The sequence below is a fragment of the Trematomus bernacchii genome, unplaced genomic scaffold (genome assembly GCF_902827165.1).
Source record: "Trematomus bernacchii unplaced genomic scaffold, fTreBer1.1, whole genome shotgun sequence".
In the NCBI taxonomy this organism is placed as follows: Eukaryota; Metazoa; Chordata; class Actinopteri; order Perciformes; family Nototheniidae; genus Trematomus; species Trematomus bernacchii.
In genome coordinates this window covers 6,190,340-6,214,299 of record NW_022987547.1, presented here as the reverse complement: position 1 = coordinate 6,214,299, position 23,960 = coordinate 6,190,340, and the positions used below count along the sequence as shown (strand labels likewise).

Below are 23,960 nucleotides of genomic sequence, written 5' to 3'. Positions count from 1 at the left end.
AGACCAAAGAATACACACACTTTATTATTTAAGAGAAAGTAAAGTTATTTTGATAAGAGCCACATTTCTGTTTTTGAGATCAGTTAAGTATGCAAATGACAGAGAATCTGCACCAGTAGAGGGCAGCATCAGCCATAGATCCATACACAAAGCTTTCAGGACATGATGCCGAGCATTTGTGTAAATTAGCCTCATGTGTCTCAGGGATACAGATGGCACTCAATCTGTGTCTCTTGTGTTCTCTTGCACAAAGGAGAAAAAGATGGAGAAAAGCAAGAGAAGGGAGTGTTTTTGTGACACTAAGAAGCCATAAGTTTGTCTTTTTTTACTACATCCTTAGCCTCAAAGTGTAAAAGCGCTTAGATAATTTTTCTACAGCTATAACTCAATGTTTATTTAGTCGGATGCAGTTTTCGAAAAATCTATTCAAACAAGAACACCACTCAATTAGTAATAAATCCTTCATATATTTCAAATTCTATCGAAATGAAACTGGGTATGACCTTCATCAGGGCATTCATTTTTGCTCGCAGCATTAACATAATCATTAGAAAGTAGAGTTTCTGTAGGTCAAGATGTACTGAATGGCCACAATTAAAGAGGCGGGGGGAAGACTTTGTTTCCCTCTGCCCTGAAAAAGGACATGTGTCAGGTACCCGCTCTTTTCAGCCTCGACTGAGACATCACATTAAAGAGGAGGGTCACAAATATATCCTCATATACTGGATGTTAGGACTCTAATCCTTCCTCCAGCAAGAGACGAGAACAGAAATCAGAGCAGGGAGCCAATGATGAAAGTCTGAAAATGTAATTTCACTGTGCTTCCTCTGCCAAGCTGCCCCTGCAGTTATTTAACATATATCCCCTCAGTCGAACAATCTTCTAGCCACGCTTTGATGATAAAGGCAGCAACCTGCTAAGAGTAAGCATTAAAATGTATCACTTAGATGAATACATCCCTTTGAACATGAGCCATTGTCAGGAAAAGGAAAAGTATAAGAAATGGAAATGAAAGGGATTATTGAACACTTCATCAGGACGAAGAGATTTAGAGGGGAATGGTGAGATACAAAGAGAAATAAGTACACACTAGGAAAGGAACTATGGGTTCAATCAGTGCCAGAATTGGTGCCGGCTGAAGTTCAGGAGGAGCAACAGGGTAAAGGGCATCAGCTGTGAGAGACACGATAGACAAATAGCAAGGAAATATACAGCTGGCTAGCAGAGGCACATTATGAAAAAAGTCAAAGCAGAAATCAAAAAAATAAATGCCCTAAGGTTGTTATCTGCAAGCACAAAAGACAGAATAGCAGTAATGAAACATAGATGGACATGAAAAAACAAAGGGAAACACTCTTTTGTTTTGTGTTTTGTTGTTTGCAAAGACGCAATGTTTAATTAATGATTTATCTTGGTTTAGAAATGGCCGCAAATTCCTCGTGCAAAACCTACCAATGAAGATTAGAGAAAGAAAAACATATAGGAATGAATGGAGAAATAATGTGAAAAAATAAATGATACATGAAAAAAACTCACATGAATTTCCAAAACCACTCTTTTCCTTTGCTTCAGAGGACAGCTGATATAAGGAACCTTGAAGAGATTGTGGGTGGGAGAGAGAGTAGGGAAGGGAGGGGGGGGGGGGGTGAAGGGAGAGGGAATGATGAAAATCAAATTCAAGCCAACAGAAAAACAAACTCAACAAATGAGACAGCAACAAACTCATGAGTAGGAGTGATGACACTAGGAAGCGATCTTTCTTGATTTTGCCCCTCCTCTCCAGATCTGTGTATAGAGTATGGAGATGGATGAGACGAACGGGGGGGGAACATGCAGGTTCTGTGAGGAAGTGGCTCTATCCATCAACTGGGCTTAGTGCCTCAGCAGCAGCAGGACTGATCCTAGCAGGTGAGGGGATGGAGGGGCTGATAAAGTGTGGGCTCCAACAGTCAATAGAACCAACAGCCTTGTATATGTCGCTGGAAGGTGGATGGAGAGGTTGGTGCGTGGGACAAAAGGAACGATTATGTTAGGAATGCAGGAAAGGGAAAAATGTTGAAGAGACAGAGAGATTTTCTTGGGTGCCACCTGTGCTTTTGGTTGGCTTTTTTGTGGCATTTGTTTCGGAAGGCAGTGTAGAGTGGCAGTCAGGGTTAGTGCAGTAGTGCACATAATATTCAGTCTCACAGGGACATCCATAAACAACTATACAAACAATGAAGTCCTTATTGGAGAGGGAGAGAGCCACAGGCAGACAAGTGGACCGACGGGAAAATCAATGGCTTGATAGATGGGGCTGGTGTGTTCATGCAATCAGGCACCGGGTAGGCCGGGCCGGAGCAGGGGGAGGTGACTGTCAGGGTCAGTCTAACTGATGGCCCATTTAAACCCATCCTGTAGAGTTTCTATTCATCCTTCAGACTACAGTAGAGAAAAGCATGCTTCGGTGGGTGGGCTCCAAGGGAAACCTCAAACGCCCAGGGAAACAAAGATTATTCCTTATTGACAACATCGTGCTGGAGAGGAAGGGGGGGTCATGGTACAGGAAATCACTGTCTGTGTTTCATCCATTACTTACTCCTATGTGGCAGGTTTCCAAACCTCAGAGAAGGATACTGTCGTCTGGCAAATATGATGTCATTGTTAGAATAGCTAAGGTTCTTTTTTCTTCCTTGGTGGGGAATCTACATTTACTGAAATCAATGATTATGCACCAAAGATATTTACATTTAATTCAAACGTATCATCCAGTATCGTGTTAATAACCTCATGTTCCAGGAAGGCTGAAGCGATCCTCCGTGTAGTGATTTCCCAGTGTCTGGTGTTTGATAGAAATAAAGCATTTGCCCTTGCTGAAGTACATGCTCCCCCTCCCTACATCAATATGTCAAGAAAATGTCATGTCTGAGTGCAGCGTTACCCTAGACCTGGAAAACAACATTGCGAATCAACAAAGGTAGAACACAGAGGGAGCACAACACAGAGATGGAGACAGGTCAGCCTCAGTGAACTGTGAAAACTATACCCCTGTGTTAGAGTTTGGGAGAGGCAGAGTGCAACTTCTATAGATCAATCTGTAGACACATAACTCTGTTAACTCCAAACCCCAAACTCTCCGGCAGTCTAAATGTGATAAACAAGCAGCAAAGTTAATTATAACACAACTCTCTCCATTTTGACTCGGGTCAGTTGTGTTTTTGTGCAGCGTTGGAGGCTGAGCATCAGGAATTCTATTTCCAACTCTGGTTATATCAAATTCCTTTGCCAGATTTCTGCGATGGATTGCAATTGAAATGATTTAAATAAATTCAAACAACAGAAAATAAGATCAAGCTGCAATGGAATCCACAGACACGTGTTTGCTGAGATCCCAGCCCTGCACTGGAGGGAGCAGATCAGTGGTCTGAGGTGAGTTCAGATTGCATGCAACCTCCATTCCCAATCATATTTGCCATAATGTGAGCTTTTAGATAATGGGCCGTTCTCCTAAATGCTAGTGGAAATGGTCATTAGCATTGACATAAGTGGCTTCACCCTCTTAGCTTCCAAAAAAATCAATTCCTGAGATGATCCTAAATCTATATCCTTATGGCTTTATATTCTTTGCAAACTCACCATCAATCTACCCAGAACTAATGCATCTGAGGCAGGGAAGTGTAGGTTGAACATATGTTGTGCCGCAGAGGGAAATAAAATAAGATGAATAACACAAAGAGCAGGGCGTTATTTTTCAGATTGCTCACTGATGTTTCTATACACTATACACATATGACCCTGGCTATAAAATCAGCTAATGCATTCCTCTCATGCTGATGTTAAATGAAATCACTGAGTTGCAGTCCATACAAACGGACAACAGTACGGTATGCGTTTACTTTGGACAGAGACACGCAGATCCATCTAAAAATGCATATTGGACACCAATATGATGTAATCCGTAACGTATAATATATAATGTCGACACCATATTGCAGGTATCAGTTTAATACCCTATAGTGCAGCAAACTCTCACATCAGCTGCAAACAGTAACGGCCAGCTGTATCACATTTTAGACATCCAGCAGCTGAGCCTCTGTTATATTATTAGTGTCACAATCACCATCTGTAGTAGATTATACACGGAAGCATCTGTGACACTGAGTGGGTCTAAAACCTTCAGAGATGTTTATTGGGGAGGATCTTTATTAAAAAAGACACAGAGTTTAACTAAGTTACTGTGCAATATTTCCAGCTATTTCTTTCCCATCATCTTTCTCGGAGATCAAGATATCAAACACTTTACCCTGTAGCTATATAACACACGGTAAACACACACGTGTGCATCAGAGAAACTGCAGGATGACTCAAAGCTGTGAACGTATTATAATGGAGAGGCAGCATAATTGTTGGCTCGACTAAACTGCACGGCTGTTTTTAACTTGCTGGAAGAAAGAGAAGCAGAAAACAATTTGCTGCCTGCAGAAAAATATCTGGCTGCACCACAAACTGACATTGGCCTTTTTTCGGCTAGCAACAAAACAGGAAAACCAATTAGAGAATTGTTATTTATGAGAAACAAATGTTTTCGCATCCTTGAGCATTTTTTGTACTTTAAAAACATTGTAAGACTAGATTATTATGTACAATAGTGGCTCACTTTCCAACACATGTTATTTCAGGGAAAAGGAGAAAGTCTACACTCGTGTTCCCTCTCACTGGACCTGAGGAATAAGCACTTTTTAAATTAAGGTAATAATCAAAGCAGCCTGGTATATGTGAACCCCTTGTGCAATTACAATATAATCACATTTTATTATTTTAATAACAACTCCCAAATGCCTGTGACAAGAATAATGACTTAAAGCACTTCCCCATGTCGCCAAGTCTTTTTTTAACATATACTTAAATTTGCAGCAGAGAGAAAAGATGTGCCGGGGTTTCTGCTTTATTGTCACTTTTATCCAACATTTGTTGTGTATTATGAACAGGCAAATAAGGAGATGGAGTGCAGAAGACAGGGCGAAAGGCATTTTAGCATGTCTTATCGTTTATGTATGAGTGAGTCGAAACAGAGGGAGTGAGAGACAGGGTGAGAGTGCGATGCGGGGATGTGAAACACAGCGGGTGAAACTCATGGTCAAAGGGTGCAGAAATGTCTCTTGTTGGCTGGTCAGACAGAGTAGCAGAGGATTTTGTCGGGTACTCACTCTGCATGCACATCCCATCGGTGCAGTTCTTGGACTGGAGCACCATGCCCTCACAGTCCTTTCCCCCGTTTTTGGGTGCTGGAGCGCCGCATTCCCTCCTCCTCCAGTGGGTGCACTCTGTCCCACAGGTGGACCACTTACTCCACACTGTCCACAGGCCATCCACTACCACACAACAGACAGGACAGATGGGGGGGTGGGGGGGGGGAGTGAACGAAAATGGACGATGAGAAGATGAAGAGAAACGAGTGCATGAGTGGGTGAGTGGATACGTGATTGAGACAGCGAGAGATATGTGGGAGAGAGACAAACACGTAAGGGTGGAGGCACAAACAGAGCGAAATATGCAAACACAGAGTTGTATCATATTTTATGTTTTTTCGTTTTTTGTGCACCTATACCCTTTTCCTCCCACTACGAAGTGGGTGTATTGTAATGTGATGCCATACCTGGGCAGAGAGGATTGCATGCCAGCTTCTGGATGCCTTGCCCCTCACAGATGGCGCCGCCGTTGAGTGGGGCCGGGTTGGTACAGCTGCGTGTGCGTTTCTGGTAACCACGGCCACAGCGGCTGTTACACACTGACCACTCTGTCCATGTAGACCATCCACCATTTACTGGAAGACAATGAAATGAAACATGTTAAAACACTCAACAACCTCATTCTTACATTTATATTACATTTTCTAAAATAAATTAAAAGTTGGAAAAAAGGAAACAAAACCAATAAAATGCGTAAATTAATAAACATAGGCAACATAATAAAAGACAGTTTTTACAGACAAAATCAGGAATGCTAATTAAAAGCACTGAGCGACACACAATTGCATTGCTCACATCCTCCCTTCTGTCATGAACCTTGGAGTGACCTTCAGTAGCACTTTTAAATTCGACAAGCAGGTCAGCACCGTAGTCAAATCCTGCTTTTTTTAAATAAGATTATTGGCCAAAACCAAGTCGTATTTATCTTTTAAAGATCTAGAAAGGGTTATTAATGCCTTTGTAACCTCAAGACTGGACTATTGCAACGCTCTGTATGTGGGTATGGATCAGGCCTCAATCAAACGCCTGCAGCTACTGTAGTCCAAAATGCAGCTGCACGTCTTCTGACTGGCCACAAAAATCGTGACCACATCACCCCAATTCTGGCCTCACTACACTGGCTTCCAATTCGGTTCCGAATTGATTTTAAAATCCTTTTATTTGTTTTCAAAGCCCTAAATGGGCTGGCTCCTGCCTATATAGCCGAACTCCTCCATCGCTACACCCCAGCCAGAGCTTTAAGGTCTGCTGACCAGCTGTTAGTTGGTAGTGTCCAAGACCAGGCTCAAAACCTGAGGTCACCGAGCTTTCGCAGCAGCTGGCCCCAGGCTCTGGAACACTCTGCCCCTCCATGTGAGGTCGGCCTAGACACTAGGGGTTTTTAAACACACTTCTTCTCTCTGGCCTTCTAGTCAGAGCGGAGCACGACTCCTGACATTTCCCTGTTTTTTTTGTTTTTTATATTTCAGTTGTAAATTATTGTCTTTTATTGTGATTGTAGTAATGTGTTTTTATTACATGTACAGCACTTTGGCTCGACCAAAAATCGCTTTTAAATGTGCTATATAAATAAAACTTGATATGATTTGATTTGATTGTAAAGTGTATACTGTTTAGTTCTTGTGTATTTGACCCTGATATCTCAGGCTGTTACTTTGCCATGCAGTCAGACAGTAAATTCTGGTCAGATAGCGACATTTTCCATTCACTGATTCCTCCTAATGCCTTCCTTCCCTCTCTCATTCATCTCTGTCAGCGACTAAATCCAGTGCAGAGTGACACGAGGGCTTGTGGCTGAGAACAAGTCTGTGGCATTTGAGATGGTGGAACTGGGCCCCTTGGAGCCTCCGACTTTCAAATGTGACATGCTTATGAGTGAAGCCCAAAATATTGGACTCTAGAGGAACACTGCCAAAGCCCCACATTTCTGTACTGTCTGCTCTCTTTCCTCCGTGGATTATGGATCTATCTCCTCTCTCCCTCTTTTTCTCCTTTGCTGCCAGCTTGTGCTCCTGTTTCCAGTGTCCTTGTAGTAGGTTTGAGCTGGAAATCACTGGGCTAAAAACAGATTGCCTGTCCTTCTCATTTTTTCATCGGTAGTATCAGACAAAACTCTCCCTTATCCTTAGGGTTTCTCATGCTGCTTTATCGATGTACAAATGTACTTTCATATACTGCACAACTGTGCATAAAGGACAAGTACCCCATTGTTGGCTTAAAAAAAAAAGCAGACAGAACTTACAGACACAGAGGCTTGTTGTACTCTCAAGGATGACATCAAAGCAGTTTTTTGCCACTTAGTCCTAATAGAAAGCGTAAGTGACAGAAAAGCCTTGCACAGACAGCGACCCTTGTCCCTGAAATCGGCTTTCTTGGATTTACAATTTGTGTTTCTACAACGCCCTTACATTGATCCCCACCAGCCACATTGTTCTCAATGTGCATGAGACAGCGGCGAAAAGTAATGAGAAAATTATAGATCTGAAACTTAACCCTGGTGAATGTATCAGTTTCAAGCATCTGTTCACTCTTGTGTCTCGTGTGTGTACCGATCCACATGCAACACCTCTTTACTCAGTGTGAATATGCACAGCCTCCAGCAAGCATTAAAGTTCCAGGCTGCACAATAACAGTCATGTTAGCTGATGTTAGGGAAACAGTGGGTGAGTCTGTGTGAAACCACAGCGGGGGTCCCTTTAAGTATGGCTCAGCCACATCAGCACCTCGCTTACAGTTCGGAAAATGACTAATCTTCCATCCCTTGCACACCTTCCGGCAGAAACAAAATGAGAGAATGTAACATGCCGCAGGAAAAAGAGGGACTTTGAAAGTTTTATTTTGAGTCGAGGTGCCTTCTTATAGTAATTCAACACTTTTCCTCTGCACTAGTGTCTGACTTTACTGATCCCTCATGTGGCCAGTAAGGAGGAAATGTGTTTTTGGATCTCATTGACTGGTCTTCAATGTTAAGTTAGTCGTTTTTACCATAGACGATAACTGTGGCGGTGGTGCTGCGTCTCTTGGCCACGATGTTCTTAGCAACACAAGTGTAGTTGGCAGTGTCAGAAAGGCGGGCCTGTTTGATGATCAGGTTATGGTCGATCGTGATGTAGAAGTTTCTGTCATCTGCAGGGTCAATAACTTCCTCGTTCTTTAACCACTCCACCTAAGAAGAAAAAGAGAGCAGAACATGAAAAGACAGGCAACAGAAACGTCTTTCAAACAGTAGCTGTAATAAGACATTTTGACCTCAATTAAAATTGTAGAAAAAAATCCCAGCAAAGTGTTCAAACAGCTATTGTTTTTCTTGTTTCCGCCTAAACTATCAAGTAGCAGTGTTCGCAAGAATTAGAGCATTTATGTCTCAGAGTTCCTGCTACAGAAAGTCAATGGCTATCATGTTCTTTTCATTCCCCCGTAGAACAAAACACCACAGAAACAGCAGCCTTACTAGACAGTCCAATTCCTGAAGCTGAGAGGTTCTCTGACCTTTACTTATGAACTTCATTTCTCTAATGATACAAATATTGAACTCCTGGCGCTATCACAGAACAGGGAGCCTTCATTTTTGCTGTAATTTACCAAGATCCTTTTTCTCTTCAAAAGGTGTAAAGGTTATGAAGGTTTGGAAAAGAATAGCAGTGCTGTCTCACGTTGCAGCAACACAAATATTTGCTGGCTCTCTGGTTTTCTTCAAAGGAGCTGTCCAGTGGTGGGAAGGCCTGGCAAAAAGCTAACTTCCTGTGTATTGTGATATCCCATGAGGAGCAGGGCCTGATAAGAGATAAGACCCTAAGGAGCAGTACAGGCAAAGATAAGTAGGAATGTTTATAAAGGGTCTTTCTCATGGAAGATAAAGTATCTCAAAAATAAAGTGGGACAATAAGCTGATATAAGGCCTCCCGAGACAAAGCGGCGTGCAGGCTCACTGTTGTTGTTAGATAAAAAAATGTGGTATGTAGTGATGCAGAGTCGTACAACACATTGGGCATATTGTAAGACCAGCATTGTTAGAACTTTCTCAAAGGGAGAGATGTGCTGATTGTGACATGCACTGAGTTACATGCATCACCAACTCCACAAGTATCTGTGTTTGTTTGAGATGACAGATATCAAAGACGCCATCAGAGTCACACCTCAGCTGCCTGCTCTCTTATCCAGTGGGAAAACATAGGAGAAGCTGAGAAGAAACTATTTTTAATACTACACAATTATTTCATACCTAAACTCTACGTTCACAAACACAGAGCAGTTCATAAAACACCTATTCCCATGACAAACTGACATCTTAACAGACACTGGATGTAAACTCAATATCAGGAGAGCTATACAGCAAACCTCTGTAAGCGGTGTATATTCTCTGCAGATTCGGTGCTTATGATTGTTTTTCTCCATAAACATGTATTAGCTGATTTAATCTCATGCAGCTGGAAAGGATGGGATTCACGCATAACATCTAGTAGCTTAAATTAAACTTCGCTCTCACCATGCAATAAAGCTGCATGACATAAGTTGGGATGTATGCATTACATCTGTCACTCACTCAGAGACTGTTTTCATCTTTATTCCTCATGATGCTACTTTTAAGTGTAACTCTAACTACACAGAAAAAGACCAGGTGTTTATATTGGCGCTCATTTTATTTCATTTTAAACTACATGATTCAATTAGCTATAATACCACACGGTTAATGATAACTGCAGTATAGGTGACCAAAGGTACAAACCATCTATGTTTATAAATCTGTTTTTTATTTATGGTTGTAATATGTAACATTTCTGCATTAAATGACTAAACCTATGTTACGAATTGTGCTAAATTGTGTACTTACATTATACTAAATGTTTCAAATGAATTTTTAACATCGAAAGCTCCCATAATTTGACTTTATTTTCAGTCTTGATGCACCTTTTCACAAAACACCTTTTAGATCTTAATCGTTTTTCTTTTTGGGAATGAAAGAGTTAATTCTTCAGACATCCTTATTTACCAGATAAACAATGTTTACAACCTTATCTTAAAGCGAGTAGCCCCTCTGTCCTGTGTCCACTAGGGAAAGAGATGTTTAATCTGCTTCATTCTGTGTTTAATCTCAAAACATTTATGCAATGGTTACTCCAGGAATGTATAGCAAAGCCTCTCCGTAAATTATAGCTGTAGATAATTAGGCATTTCATTAATTTGCTATTAAGTTGGCTTCTGTTTTTATTGTAGTGCAACAAATCTGCCTTGACATCTGCTAAAGTGGCAGTCAGACATCTGTCATGACTTTCGGGAGAGGAGCCATATTAGATTTATACTCACTCAGCTGTAGCTTCAGGTGACATTTTCTCCACTTGAGGTCTGAACACTGAAAATATCTTTCATAAAAATCCTCTTATGATAAACGGTATTTTATTTATTCACATATTATACATAAGGTAAATAACGGTGCAATATGGAAGGATAGCAGTCATAGTCGATGCAATGTATTCATTGTATGAGGATTATTGAGATTTGTGTGATTTAGTTTGTGATAGAATGTCACTGTTCATATTAAATATGTAATACATTGTACAAATAAGATACACATGAAAGAAGGACCCCTGTGATTGGATAACAAAGATTTGGCAGTGATCCCATTTTGTCATTTAGTGTGTCTTTTGTTCCCTATGGAAAGTGAGGGAACGCGATTCCGATAAAACAAATAAAGATGATGGAAACAAGAAAAACAATGGGTTTTGTTTACATCATTAATATTTTTGTTATTTAGCTCCTTTCAGAGCACCGAGCATTAGTAAGTAAACGGTATTTTCTGTGAAAAGAGATTGACAGCTGATACAAAGAGGTGGTTATCCAATTCTTCCCCAATCACAGAGGCAGCCTCTCCAAACGTGCTGCGTTCAGATGTCAAGAGCACTTTTATATGAGAAGGTAATTAAAAATTGAACAAAAGAGCTTTTCAGCACAGATGGAGGGGTGGGAGGAAGACGGAGTGACGAGGGGTAGGAAGTGGTAGAAACTCATGTCAGAAGTGGGAACGTGTGTGTGAGAGAGCAAAAGTGAGCAACAGTTCACCCATCATTTATTCTGTACCGACTATAATTAGGACTCATTAATAAAACCAGAGATGAAAAGGTAAGCCAATGTCTACACCACAGTGAAAAGATTTCAAATGATGAAATGTTGCAGAAGACTACATCTCACATGGCATTCATCCAACTTCCCCTCATGCCAACAGAGTCAAACATGCACACACAGACACAAACTTGCACACACACACAGATACTCGCAGCTCGTTAGCGTCTGATTGGAAGTGAAACATCCGGAGAGGTAATTGGCACATTTCTTGTCATTAACGAAGGGAAATTGCCACATGTCAGCTGTCATAAAAAGTCTTACTGTCTGGAGGGAGACAGCCAAGTGAAAGAGAAAAACTTAAACTTATGAGAAAGTCAGACAAAAAGCAAGACAGGTAGGCACAAAACTGAAAAGAGCAGATTGAGGAGTGATAAGGAAAGCAGGTGTACTATCAGTAGGAGGACGGTCACTAGTGTGCCAAAACAAATATGATACAGCATCACGAGGAGGCAAGAATAAACACACCAGTAAAAACGTTACAGAGAAATGTTTTGAAGAGGTAAACAACAATGAATGTTTAGGAAAAGTTAAAGACTTAATTGAGAGGTAAACAAAGAAGAAAGGCATCCAATTGAAAGGCGGCTGATTTGTCATCTCGAGCTCTGGAAGAAGCACACACTGATGTATCGGATGGTATTGAATGTAATAATGAAGGTTAAAAAAAAAGGAAGGTGCTATATAACGTTATGATTTCTTAAAGATGAAACCAGATGCATTAACATTTAGTTTTCAGGTTTTTGGAGGGAGCCTATATGAGGGTCCACATCCTCAGCCAAGTGACGGATTATGACGCACATCCACTAGCAAACATGACAGGCTGCAGACCGGGCTGTAACCATGGAGTGGAATGTGTCAGGGTGTGCTAGCACAACACCAATTAGCCCAATATACAGAACACACTGTATACAATCCACTCACTTGGTAAGAACCAGTGCAAGGCATAACCATTCATTAACCATTCATTACTCATCGCTGTTGTGTCAGAAATAGAAGGTACAGCCGAGTGTGGGGGTGGAGAGGGGTGTGAAAAGAAATGTTCCACGGAAATGCGTGAGACTCCTCTACAGAGAAGTCATTATGAGCTCTACTGCTCCTTCGCATGAAGTCTAACTATCTAAGCAATGTAATTTATTCATTTGCTTTTTTTCTCAGGATATATCCGCCGCAGGCTTGAATGACACACCTGGAGAGGGAGCCACAAAAGGTTACAAACTGATTATTCAATCATTCACTACGAGACAACAAGCCATATGCTCGGCATCTGCCTGAATGACAATAATGGAAATGTGAGCTGTATAAATATTAAGAAGCTGAAACGCACCATCAAGGTGTGATATCTCGAAGTGTGAGTGTCTATGCCTGACTGTATTTCTTGCTTGTATCTTTGGCTGTATGTGTGTTTTTGAGGGTGGATGTGGAAGAGGTGGAAGAGGTGAAATGGGTTGGGGGTTGGGTGAAGAAAAGAGGGTGAGGTTAGGTAACAGGGGTGGAGTTGGAGTGGTTGGTGTCCATGCAGAGGACGGATCACTGAGACTTGAGCCAGGAGTAATGACATCCTCCAGCTCTGTCCTGCCTAGAGCTCTCCACAGTCTGCTGAAGGAGAACAGTCATTTCTTAAACTAGCTCTAAGGACAGCCAGACACTTCACTGCTGCAACCCAGCTCTCTCCATTTTCTCTTGCACATGCCTCTTAAAATATGATTCCGAGAATGACTCACGGCCAACAGCACAAGCGTCATAAAGTTGGGGGGAGTTTATGTTTTTACCACTGTGTTTGTGTCCTCCTTTTAGGGACGGATAAAAAAAAAAGCATGTAATCTTAGGTATAAAGTTCATCCTTGGTCCAAAAAACAGTTGATTACTGTATATTTTGATCATGATGATTGGACAAGATTTCACCAATATACTGAACATAGTTTGTAAAGCCAGAACCTTTGGATAAACTCCAGTGTGGGTGGACAATGATCTGGCTGCAGAGAAGCATGAAACACATGTGATTGTATGAGGAATATCAAATAATAAACTAGTAAAAAATAAGGTTGCCGCTTTGCCAGCTGAAAGACTGTGTGATACACTCTGTGTATTTGGAGTCCTTGGTCTCTCAGAGTTTCCTTTAGCATTTTAAAAAAGCTCAATAGATAACTCGGGTTTTTGTGCACCGAGAGAGGTCAGACCTCTCTTAGAATAAAATGCAACCTTCAGAAATATGAATTAAAATGCTTGAACTGATTCACAATCTCTGCTTGAGCAGCTTAAAAAAAATGTCAAGTGAGAAATCCCTCATTTTTATGTCATTAACTGAAAATACCACCTGACATTGAGCAATTCAGCTTCCTTGTGATTCAAGGTTGCTTTGACAATTTAGATCTTTCACATTTAATTTCCTTTGCAACTAAACAAAGAAAGTGTTTAAGTGAAAATGGTGAAGGCTTGTGCATCAAAACATGAAGACTGGCGAGGAGGATTTCAGGACATGTGTTGGTCTTGTATCCTATATAATCCTTGTGGTATCGTTTTTTTGGTTTTGATTTTGTGTATAGGTCAACATTTTTGCATCCTTCTAGAGCCCTAAACGGTGCTTCTTATCTCAGTCCTATCATCATGAATATTCTCTCCTCTTTCTCATACAGTAGGTGGTCCGATGAAATACATATGCACAGAAAGAAAACAAATTCCAGTCGTAAGTTATACATGTAAATGTTTGTTAAGGCCTGACCCATTGTAGGTAACAGTAGGAAGGGGCAGTGACGTGCACAGCTCACACATGTTTGGCTAATAGAGTCAATCACAGCATTTGCAGGAGGAAACTGCAGTGATTGACAGGTGAGTGCCTGAAGGGCAATCTTTGGTTGGTTTCCAGAGGGATTTGGTCTGGCCTCCTGACATCTTCTCTCCCTTGGGTAACCTTAATGAAAATGCACTTCCTGTTACACTGGGCACTGAAGTGTTGTTACTCTTGACATTCCTGGGCCCTCTCATAACTACACTCTAGCATTTAAACTAGGAGGAAGCACTCAGCTATTTTTTGACAAGGTGACCTCACGGGCTGCCGTTTGCGCTATGCCTCCACTGCGCCTGTTATGTGGAACTGGACCTAAAATCAACAGTAATCACTGACATTTACATGGTCTGATGTGCGGTCAAGGTGGATGCCGGATCTCCATAATGCTCCACAGTCAAGATATTCCTGCCAGATTAGATTATCTAACATAACACTTAATGGTCATAATCGACACATTAAGTCAATAACAAAAAGTGAGAAAATATTCTTTGAGCATAATTGCAAAATCTGCTTTCCCCATGGATTCATAATACTGCATGTGAAACCGTTGAAATTGGGGCTGGCTCCTGTCCCAGCTGTCTAAATTAATCGGACTACGTTTTCTCACTTCTCTGTATGAGGGAGTGTGAAGTAAAGATCTTTGTGTTTCTTGGCTTTCTTCTCAGTAAAGCCAATGGACTTAATCATGGCAGCAGGGCCTCTTCCCTGCAGAGCATCAATGACTTGTTACCCATGATAACACGGCAGGACCTCGGCTGACTGAGGAGATGCCTGAATTAAAATCCTGCTTCCATGGAAACAGGCTCAGCAGCTTGCGGTGCTGCATCACCTCTGAACTCTTGTCTTTCTCTCGGGGCTGTGACAAGTGCACTGAAGTGGAGATGGAGATGGAGGGCATGGGAGAAGAAAAGACGAAGGAACAATAAGCACATTTCTTTCCACAAAAGGAGATTTAAGTCCATTTTATGAGCCTGCCACATGTTCTTAAGTATGAAGAGGCCCTTAAGATGTTGATGAAAGAGCTTCATGAAGGTATTCAAAGAGAATGAGCAGTGTTGGCCAGATGAAAAGTATTCCATTCCCATCTTTACCTTTATTACTCTATCTATGGGCAGCACTCGGCAACTGAGACCACGTAACACAGAAACTGAGCCTTTGCTGCCAAATCACTCCCTCTCCTATCCTTCCTAGAATAGTCTCAACAGTTACATTTTCCTTCTGCTATTCATTTCACATTTATCAAATATTCATGGAAATGGAAAAGTGTAACAATGATTTTTAGGGAGTCTGGTGAGTGTCTAAAGTATTCAGACCATACAAGAGGTTCAGATGACTGAATCCTTGTGCTATTTTTGAAACCTCACTCTCAGTATTTCAGTCATCGAAGCGCCGGAGACCGAAGTTCCATTGGTAACGGTCTCAAGGAGAGCCAAAATAAATGCAGGCTGCTTGTTTTCTTAGTGTGTGTGTGTGTGTATGAGACTGCGTGTTTGTGTGTATACCACGTCTCAGGGAGTATCTGCACACCAGAAAATCAATGTATCAAGTGTGAATAACCTGTCAAAAATAAGGGCCAGGATATTTCAGACTCAACTCCTAATATGAAAACCTCTAAGATGTCTGAATGGAACTCTTTCATAACTTCTGTAAGGAAAGGCTGCTGCATCATCACAAAACAATCATGATTATTCAGCATAATGTTTAGATTTCAGTGCAAAAGCTGCTGCAAACTGCCAACAAAGACTCAAAACCACTTAAATAGGATGTCTCAGAATGTCATTACTGTGGTAAACCATCGTGAAAACCTATAATGTAAATCATCTGAAAAGTGGGAAGACAAGACTGACAATGGATAACATCAAGTAGCGCAGTTCCACTTTGTAATCTGAGATCAAACAAATTGTGATTGACTAACTTTGATTCTCCAGAACGTGGGCTTCGTAGCGCTGTGAAAGTTTGTGTGTGTGTGGGTGAGTTATTTTGCTTACTCATCGTCATAAATGTGGCATTAAAGCATATCATAACAAAAGTGATCTTTATTAAAACTGATGTCAAAATATTAACAACCCCAAAGTGTCAGAGCCTGCAATGATTTATATATTATAGTGTTAGCTTTAACACTATTTGAATCATGAAATGTCATTTTCAAGAATGAAAATTCTTTATTGTATATAAACCTTAAGTGAGAGATTTTCCTTAAAAAAACTCTTACGTTTATAATGAGATGGCAGCAAAAGCATGTGTCAACTTTCAGGTCATCATCAGCAAATATCTTTTTGCCAGACAGTCAGCCACGATAAAACTATTTAATAGATAGAATAGACTTTCAGTGCTCAGTTGAGTTGAGCAGACAATGCCTTTGATGGTACTCTAACATACAGTAAGAACATCTGTGTGGAAATGCTGCAATGTGACTTTTTGTGTGGTTGCAGCTTGGCTTCTTTAAGAAATGTTGAACCCTGCCACACAGCACAATGTCCATCACATCCAGTCCACATGATTTTACAAAAGTGCTGTAAGTGTACGGGTTTATGGCTCAGCCACAGCCTGCCATCCCGCCAGCCTCTCCCCCGCTAGGCAGAGCCTGTAAAGGAACCACAGAGCGGACTGACAGCCCACTGGAGGCCTGACAACAGCCCACTGGATCCAACCCCGACAAACCTCAACAGCTCCTCTCCCTCAGCCTCTCTCATCCCCCCTATATTATGTGTTGTCTCTGAGAGGGTGAAATATGACAGATTTTCCCTTCTCAACGGCTGCTACACATTGCTGCAGATTCATATGTAACCACAGACTTAGCCCGTCTGCTTTTTCCTAAGTTATTTCTACTGCAGGCATGTGTGAGAAAAGGCCTGACAAACACAGATGAAAAAGCAGCATTCAGTTTTGTCCTTTTTTCCACTGAGGCAGCTGGGTTTGAGCTGAGAAAAAAGAGGAAAAACAACTTGTGGAAAGGAACTGTTGTCTTTTTTGTAGCCATGAGGTAAGTATGGGTAATTAAAGGAGCTGAAAAAGTTCCTTTGTACACACACAAAATCCAACTTGATCATAGAAGGAAAAGTAAACAGAGAAAACAAACATTGCGCTCAGCGAGAATATGGACATGCAGGGAGAATTTTAATCCATTCATACTTGGTTTCTTTTTTTAAGACTGAATAGATGGCTTTATATTTAAAACACCACTGAATTCCCTTGACAGCACTCAAATACATACCTTTACCCGGTCTGAAAACCGCTATTAATGTTGACAAACCTCCTACAGTAATTACCATTCATTGTAAATCTGGGTTGCCACAGCAACTCTACAGTATATCTCAAAAAGCATAGATGTGTCATGATTGGACCCAAGCTGAGTCTTTAATAGCTGCACTGAGCCAATCCAGGATTGACAGAGAGGCTTCAGACAGGCGGCAAACTCACCAATACTAAATGGCTGTTACAGCAACACTATCAGACTGAAGCTTGGATTGTATAAGGAGAGTCTGCCGAGTGCCAGTCCCAAACTTTCCTCCATTTAGCCTGTCAGCACTTTCAGCGGGGATAAATGCTGTGCAGTTCCACTCACTTAACTCGGCTTTTCCAGGTCAATCACAAGCCTTAACAGAGTTCAGTCCCAACACCCCGTACTCAAAAAAAAAAAATACACCAAAGCCACCCCACCCATCAAACCACCCTTTCATCCTCTATTTATGTTCCTGCAATCTCAACTGAGCCTTTTCAAATGCGGCTACCACAGCGCTCCACTGTAAGGCAGGAAGGAAGTAGAGCAGGGAGGCGATATTGGCTGAACTAAGGTAACACAGCAACACAACTGGTTTCCCCCCCTACAGCAGATAATTACAATTTTTCTCCCTCTGACCAAATTCCAGTGACTGGCCGATGTCCAGGAAATAGCAAAACAGCTTTAAGAGCCCTGGAAGTGGTGGAAAATACTTCCTTATCTGTGCGCTGGACTGTGTCAGATTTATTCAGTTCGTTATTTCATTACAACTTCTGTTATAAACAGCATTCACAATGGAGGCAAATTCTGCTATCCACACAGTTTCCACCTTTTATATCAAATACATATATTACATGCTAATGACTATATATGCTATACAAACAATTATGTGGGAGTTAAACAGTTTAGCCTATCCATTATATACCTAAAAAAATGATGGGGACATTTCAGCAGAAGCTAAACAAAAAAAAAAAGATTAAGAGAAGCTCTTCACATAAACCTCTTTTCGAAGCACCAGTTTATTGGATTTGAGGCGAGAACTTTTGGCCAGGCTTAGGATAATCACAACTGCCCGCGTTTCTATGGTGAACATGTTTGAGTGCATATTAGAACTAATCCTTTCAAACAAAAAATACAATTATCCTTATAACTACAGTTCCCTGGCTCAGAGAATTGTATTTTCAGTCTTACCTCAGCAGCTGGGATGCCTTCAGGTGGGCGACATTGGAGGAGCACTTCCTGTTCGAGGGACACTTCCTTCCCGAGAGGTTCCTGGTCAAATGTCTTCCTCAAATCTACAATGAACAGAGAGAAAATGTCAATATGTACCTCTACATCAGTGACAAGTAGATGTGAGGGTTGTTTTTGACAGCTTTGTTTAATGTTAAATGCTTAGTCAATCAATAAAATAGTATTAGTATTCTCAAAAAAACATCACAAGAAATGCAGGATAACTCATGAATAATAATGTGCAGAAGAAATACACAGTGTGTATTTAAATGTTGGAAACAGTAACTTAGATTTCTTTCTAACTGCCACTCTCCTTCAGCACACAGATAACCCTGCCTGTAGTAGATGGAAGGAAGATAAGGAGACTTGCCCTCCAATAAAATACCATTTTTTTGTGGAGTGAGAGCCCTGATGGAGTAGCGCAGGGCAGAAATAGTGGAGCTGACAGGGTAGGATTACTGGAGGTGTCATGCTACATTGAAACCCAAAGCCCATTAGACATATATCATAACCTGCTGCACAGACTGAGACAGGGGCAGCGGGCATCATACACAACAACATCAGGGAGGGATGAGAGAGAGAAAATTGACTTAATGGGTAGTTGAAGTACTATTTGGGAGCTTTGGAGTCACTGAAGCATCAAATCTACAATCAAAACCTCCAAACTCCACTGATAACATTTCCAAAGCCTTCACAATATTCCTGGCAAACACACTCTTTGGCCTTTTAACTGACGCATTCAATCTAAAGCAGTAACCACATCCACCACAGTATGCTTTAAAATAACATGTTTTTCTCACATAACATTTATATAGAACGTGGCATGAACTGAACTCTGGCATCGTTAAGGCAAGACAGTTCTGCTAAGAAAAGATAAGAATGACTTAAGAAGAAGAGAAGAGAGAACTAGAGACTGAGAGAATAAAGTGAACCATATACTGAAGCTCAAACCTTTGAACTAAGCGAGAGATATACATGTTATGTGCGATGCAGCTCTAATAAAACAGCACAAAGGATGCAACAGTAAAACTAAAATGTTGGGAGTCTGTGTTATTTTCTTATTTCTAAGTTTGTTGTACCAATACATTTCTACCTAAACCTAACTGTGTCCATGGAAACAAACCCAGAATTGACGTGTTTTAGCGATTCAATCTTTGGAAAAGATAAGGCAATTCTTCTTCAAAGAACACCATTAATACAGTAATGGGCAACTATTGACATGGTGTGCTTAGATAAAAAAGTGATTTATTATATTAGATAGCTTTACAATAGCAAATTGGTTTTTGAATTAATGCGAGTATAGGGTAGACTGAAGCACCTACAGATGTGCAGTGACACAGATTGTATGGCAGAGTTTGTACTTTAAAAATCAAAGAAGACTGCCCATTACAAATCTAATATTCTTGGGTGCAATGGTTATAGAAATTGAATATGCTACAGTGTCTATCATAATAAATAACTGTTCATAAATGAACAGCTATGGTAAGGACAGAACATTCTCACTAAAGTTTATTTTAGGCATCACTTTATGCAATAAAAAGAGCCATCACCTAAAACCTGATCAAGATGGAGGTACAATACGATTCTATCACTTGCTTTCCTTTTTGTTCAATGGGTATTACATAAGTAGACATTGTACTCAAATTGAGACATTTCACTGTTGAACATAGTGTTCCACTTCGCCTTTAGGAGAAACTAGATCATGTTCGCATTACAGAATACATCATCAGGATACACCCGGGGGCCACAAAGAATACCTATAGTCATTTTAAGGTTCATTTTTTATTTGAAATGAACCTTAAAATAACAAATTCAATGAGTTCCCTTGTCCCAATTCAACCCGTGTGTGTGTGTGTGTGTCTTCAGGGGAATATGCCATAACTCCACACATTTTAATGTATTATAAAATCTAAAAGCATGAGTGTTGAATTGATGCAATTTCAGTCAAAGTCTGCAAGGAAATTAAAAGAAGGAATGACTGGAGGGGTATATTCTGGGAAATAGCTTTATGGAATTTGATTCAAGGACAAACTGTTTGTTTTTTAAGATGGAGAGGAAAGGTAATGAATAGGATAGGAAAGTAGCAAAACTGTATCAAAGGGGTACTGTAGTTGAAGGTAGTAGAGGTCTCCCACTGTTGATTGGATATCAGAATTGTATTGTAGAGATGGATACTAGTTCAAACTGCATCCAACAGATATAAGAAAGTAATAGCTACAGTATGACTGGTGAGGAGGAACAGCAGGAGCTCCTTCTTGATATGCAGCAAACAGCCAAATCTAATACATGAAATGCTATTTCTACATATACAGCTTCCAGAGAGTATGCAAGTATCCGCTGGGCACTGGCCTAGATGCTCAGTATGCAGTATTGCAGCATGCCATTTAGTGGTTGAGAATGACCAGTAGCCACTTTACTGGCGGCGGTGTCCTTGGCACGGTCCACAGCAGATTCAGCTTGGACTGGCGTGTTTTACAATCAAAGTAAAAACTCTGATTACGTAGCCACACAACCTCCTTAACTCTAGTAATGGGAACACAGTACGTTTTAATTCATGCAGATTGAAAAATAAATATTGTTTGAACAGTTACATTTCCATGTTTTTACTCTTTTATTGTCATCCAGTCTGTTCAAGCCACAACTACTACCCAGCTGATGTAAAACTGTACTGAACATTACAAAAAAATAGCCTGAATTACATATTGTATAAATAATGGCCAGTGTTTGCGAGTAAATTTGAAATATTCATGATTTTATTACTCATACTTCTTTCAGCAGAACAACTACAGCTTGTTAAACTAGAATTAAACAGCCAGTTTCTGTTGTGTTATTTCCATCATGATTTGCAAACCTTTGCCATTACTCACGATGAAGCGCAGTAAGTAGCATGCAAGTGATTATTTTGCACTGTACTGTATGTTTTATTGGATGTGGGTTTCAAATGATGGCTCCCCTCTGGAGTTTCTCCTTTCCACACTTCTCATAACCCTGAACGGTATACTGTGGGACACTGAAGGGTGTGGGACCAGCTGAGTCGACATTCCTGCGGGAGTCACACCATTCCCTCCTCAGCAGACAACCACTTTCTGCCCTGCACGCCCTCAGAAGGATACACATATGACAACCATTACCTTAAGTAGATATGTTTAGCTACTTGTCATGCTAAATTACACCAGCCTCACAATTCAGAAACATCCCCTCTTAGTAAATCATTACTTACTGATGCAAACTTAAGTATGACAAGAAGTCTACCAAGTTTTAAATAATGAGTAACGTCACCAGCATTAAAGTTGAGGTTTTACTATGTTGTACTCGTAAAATTAAAAGGCCACAAACAAACAAGAAAATCAATTTCCGACAATCTTTTGAAAGGCATTTCAGTTGATTTGATTCACTTATTTAATTTGCTTCTGTGCACATGCTTTTATTGCCTCTCTTTGGCGAGCAATCACTGCTCCCAAACTATGGAGGCCAATCAAAATGCTTTTGTGGAGGTCGCAGGAAGAAAAGGCAATCATGGGGAATTTACAGATTCTCTCTTAGTCCAACAGCCACACACAAACTCCGACTATACTCTTAGCCAGAGTGGCCTTTTTCCGCAATTCTAAAAGCCAGTTCTTCAACACAACAACCTCTCAACTCGCCAGCGCTGGCTGTGACTCACAGTCTGATTAAACTGTATATGTTTAGATGATGGGAGAGGAGACGAAAACAAGCCCAGTTTCCATTAGCCTAACAGAATAGAGCCTGGCTCTGACAAGAAGCCTGCCTGAAGAGAGAGCACAGGAGAGGAGCTAATCCATTCAGCGGAAGCTAATGGGAGGGGAAGAGGGGTCCATTGTGATTTGAGGGATAGGTTAGTGCTGGAAGGCTGCTCATCATGGGTGATTATAGGAGGTGGAGCAGCGGGAGTGGGCTCAGCGGGAGACGGGTGCATGATGATTCTGATTCACCAGGCTAGTATAACATAAGCCGTAATGAGAAGAGCTACTGGTGTTTGCAAAAGAGGGAATACACTGAATTCAAAGATAAATCGTACAGCAAACAGGGGTAAAGCATAGAGACTAGAGAGAGAGTTAGAGAGGAATAAAATAGATGGAATACATTGAATTCAAAGAGAAACTGTACAGAAAAAAGCATAAAGAGAGCAAGAGATACAATGATGCAGAGAACAAAATGAGAATTAGATGAGAGAACAATTGAGAGGGACAAGTATATGATTGCCAACTGCCTCTAAGTAGATAAAGGGAAAATCACGGATATTGACTCCGTACTGTGCTGCTCCGCTGTACCTTAAAGTGAAAACAAAATCATTGTGACAGTGGCACTGAGTTGCCAGCCAGACATTACGCTCAAGTGATATCCCTATCAAGCCCTATCCAGCAGTATATTTGATGCAGACTAAAACGCATACTGCAAGCCGGAGTTGCATCCTCTGTCTGTTTGCCTCAAAACAGGACATGTCAGTCAAGATACCTTGAAATAACTTAGACAGGATTGAAAGTGTGATGATCTAGGTAAAAGAAGTCCCTTCCGGTGAAGTTTTGACAACAATGTGTAAGCTGTTGTGTTATGCAATGTGTTGTTTTTTCAGAAGCATTCCCTTGATGTCACAACTATAACTACAATTATAACTCTGCCTTCCTCCCCGTGTCCTTTGGGGTTTCATTACTTTTCAGATTTTGATTGGCAGATCCTTTGGGAAACGGTTCAAATGAGCCCAAAGTTTAGAGGCAACAAAATGTTTCTCATTACTTGGAAACCAGTGTGTGATGCATTTGAGTAGGAGGACAAACGCACAGGCAGACGACAAATGAGGACCACCTACAGGAAGAAGAGGGAACACTGGCATAAACATGTGCCGCAGCCTCTGTGTAAACACTGCAGCAGCTCTTCCCTGTTCCTCCAGGTTATACTGTACACAAGGAAGCTGATTTGGATTCTGCCGGCTTTTTACCAACTCAAGTTCAAAGGGACACTTAAGTCCCATGTTAGTAAAACCTTTTTTTTCACTGCTTCCATCTCCAGAATCTGTAAATCTGTTTGGAGAGCAATACAAAGATGAGAGAGACGATAAAGACGGAGTAATGGGCTGAAGAGCAGGATGGAGGGAGGGGAGAATACTCACAGGCGATGCGGACATGGGATTTGCGGCTCTTGGTGGTCCCTGCAGAGCTCCAGGCCACACACTGACACCAGAAGTCCTCCGGCCCAAACAGCTCCTCCACCTGCTGCCGAGTGATCTCTATGCTGGCCTCTCTCACTACCAGGCCTGCGAGGAAAGACAAAGAAGAGAGGGAGTTATAGCACATATCAAAAGAGAACAAAATGACCGCCTTAAACAAACCAAGATAAAACAGTTGATATCATAAACCTTCAC

General features: G+C 41.0%; 1 protein-coding gene across 3 annotated transcripts in view; it reads right to left on the bottom strand.

Moving 5' to 3' along the window:
• Positions 1–23,960, bottom strand: part of unc5c (unc-5 netrin receptor C) — a 103,908-nt gene that overhangs the window by 15,257 nt on the left and 64,691 nt on the right. The window contains exons 3-8 of one of the 3 annotated variants that reach the window (XM_034123500.1): positions 23,709–23,852; positions 18,542–18,645; positions 8,214–8,394; positions 5,636–5,803; positions 5,187–5,351; positions 1,537–1,593 (exon numbers count right to left, since the gene is read on the bottom strand). In XM_034123500.1, coding sequence (XP_033979391.1) covers positions 1,537–1,593; positions 5,187–5,351; positions 5,636–5,803; positions 8,214–8,394; positions 18,542–18,645; positions 23,709–23,852 — 819 coding nt within the window. The remainder of the gene's footprint in view (positions 1–1,536; positions 1,594–5,186; positions 5,352–5,635; positions 5,804–8,213; positions 8,395–18,541; positions 18,646–23,708; positions 23,853–23,960) is intronic. The other 2 variants (XM_034123501.1, XM_034123502.1) reach the window with 2 other exon arrangements.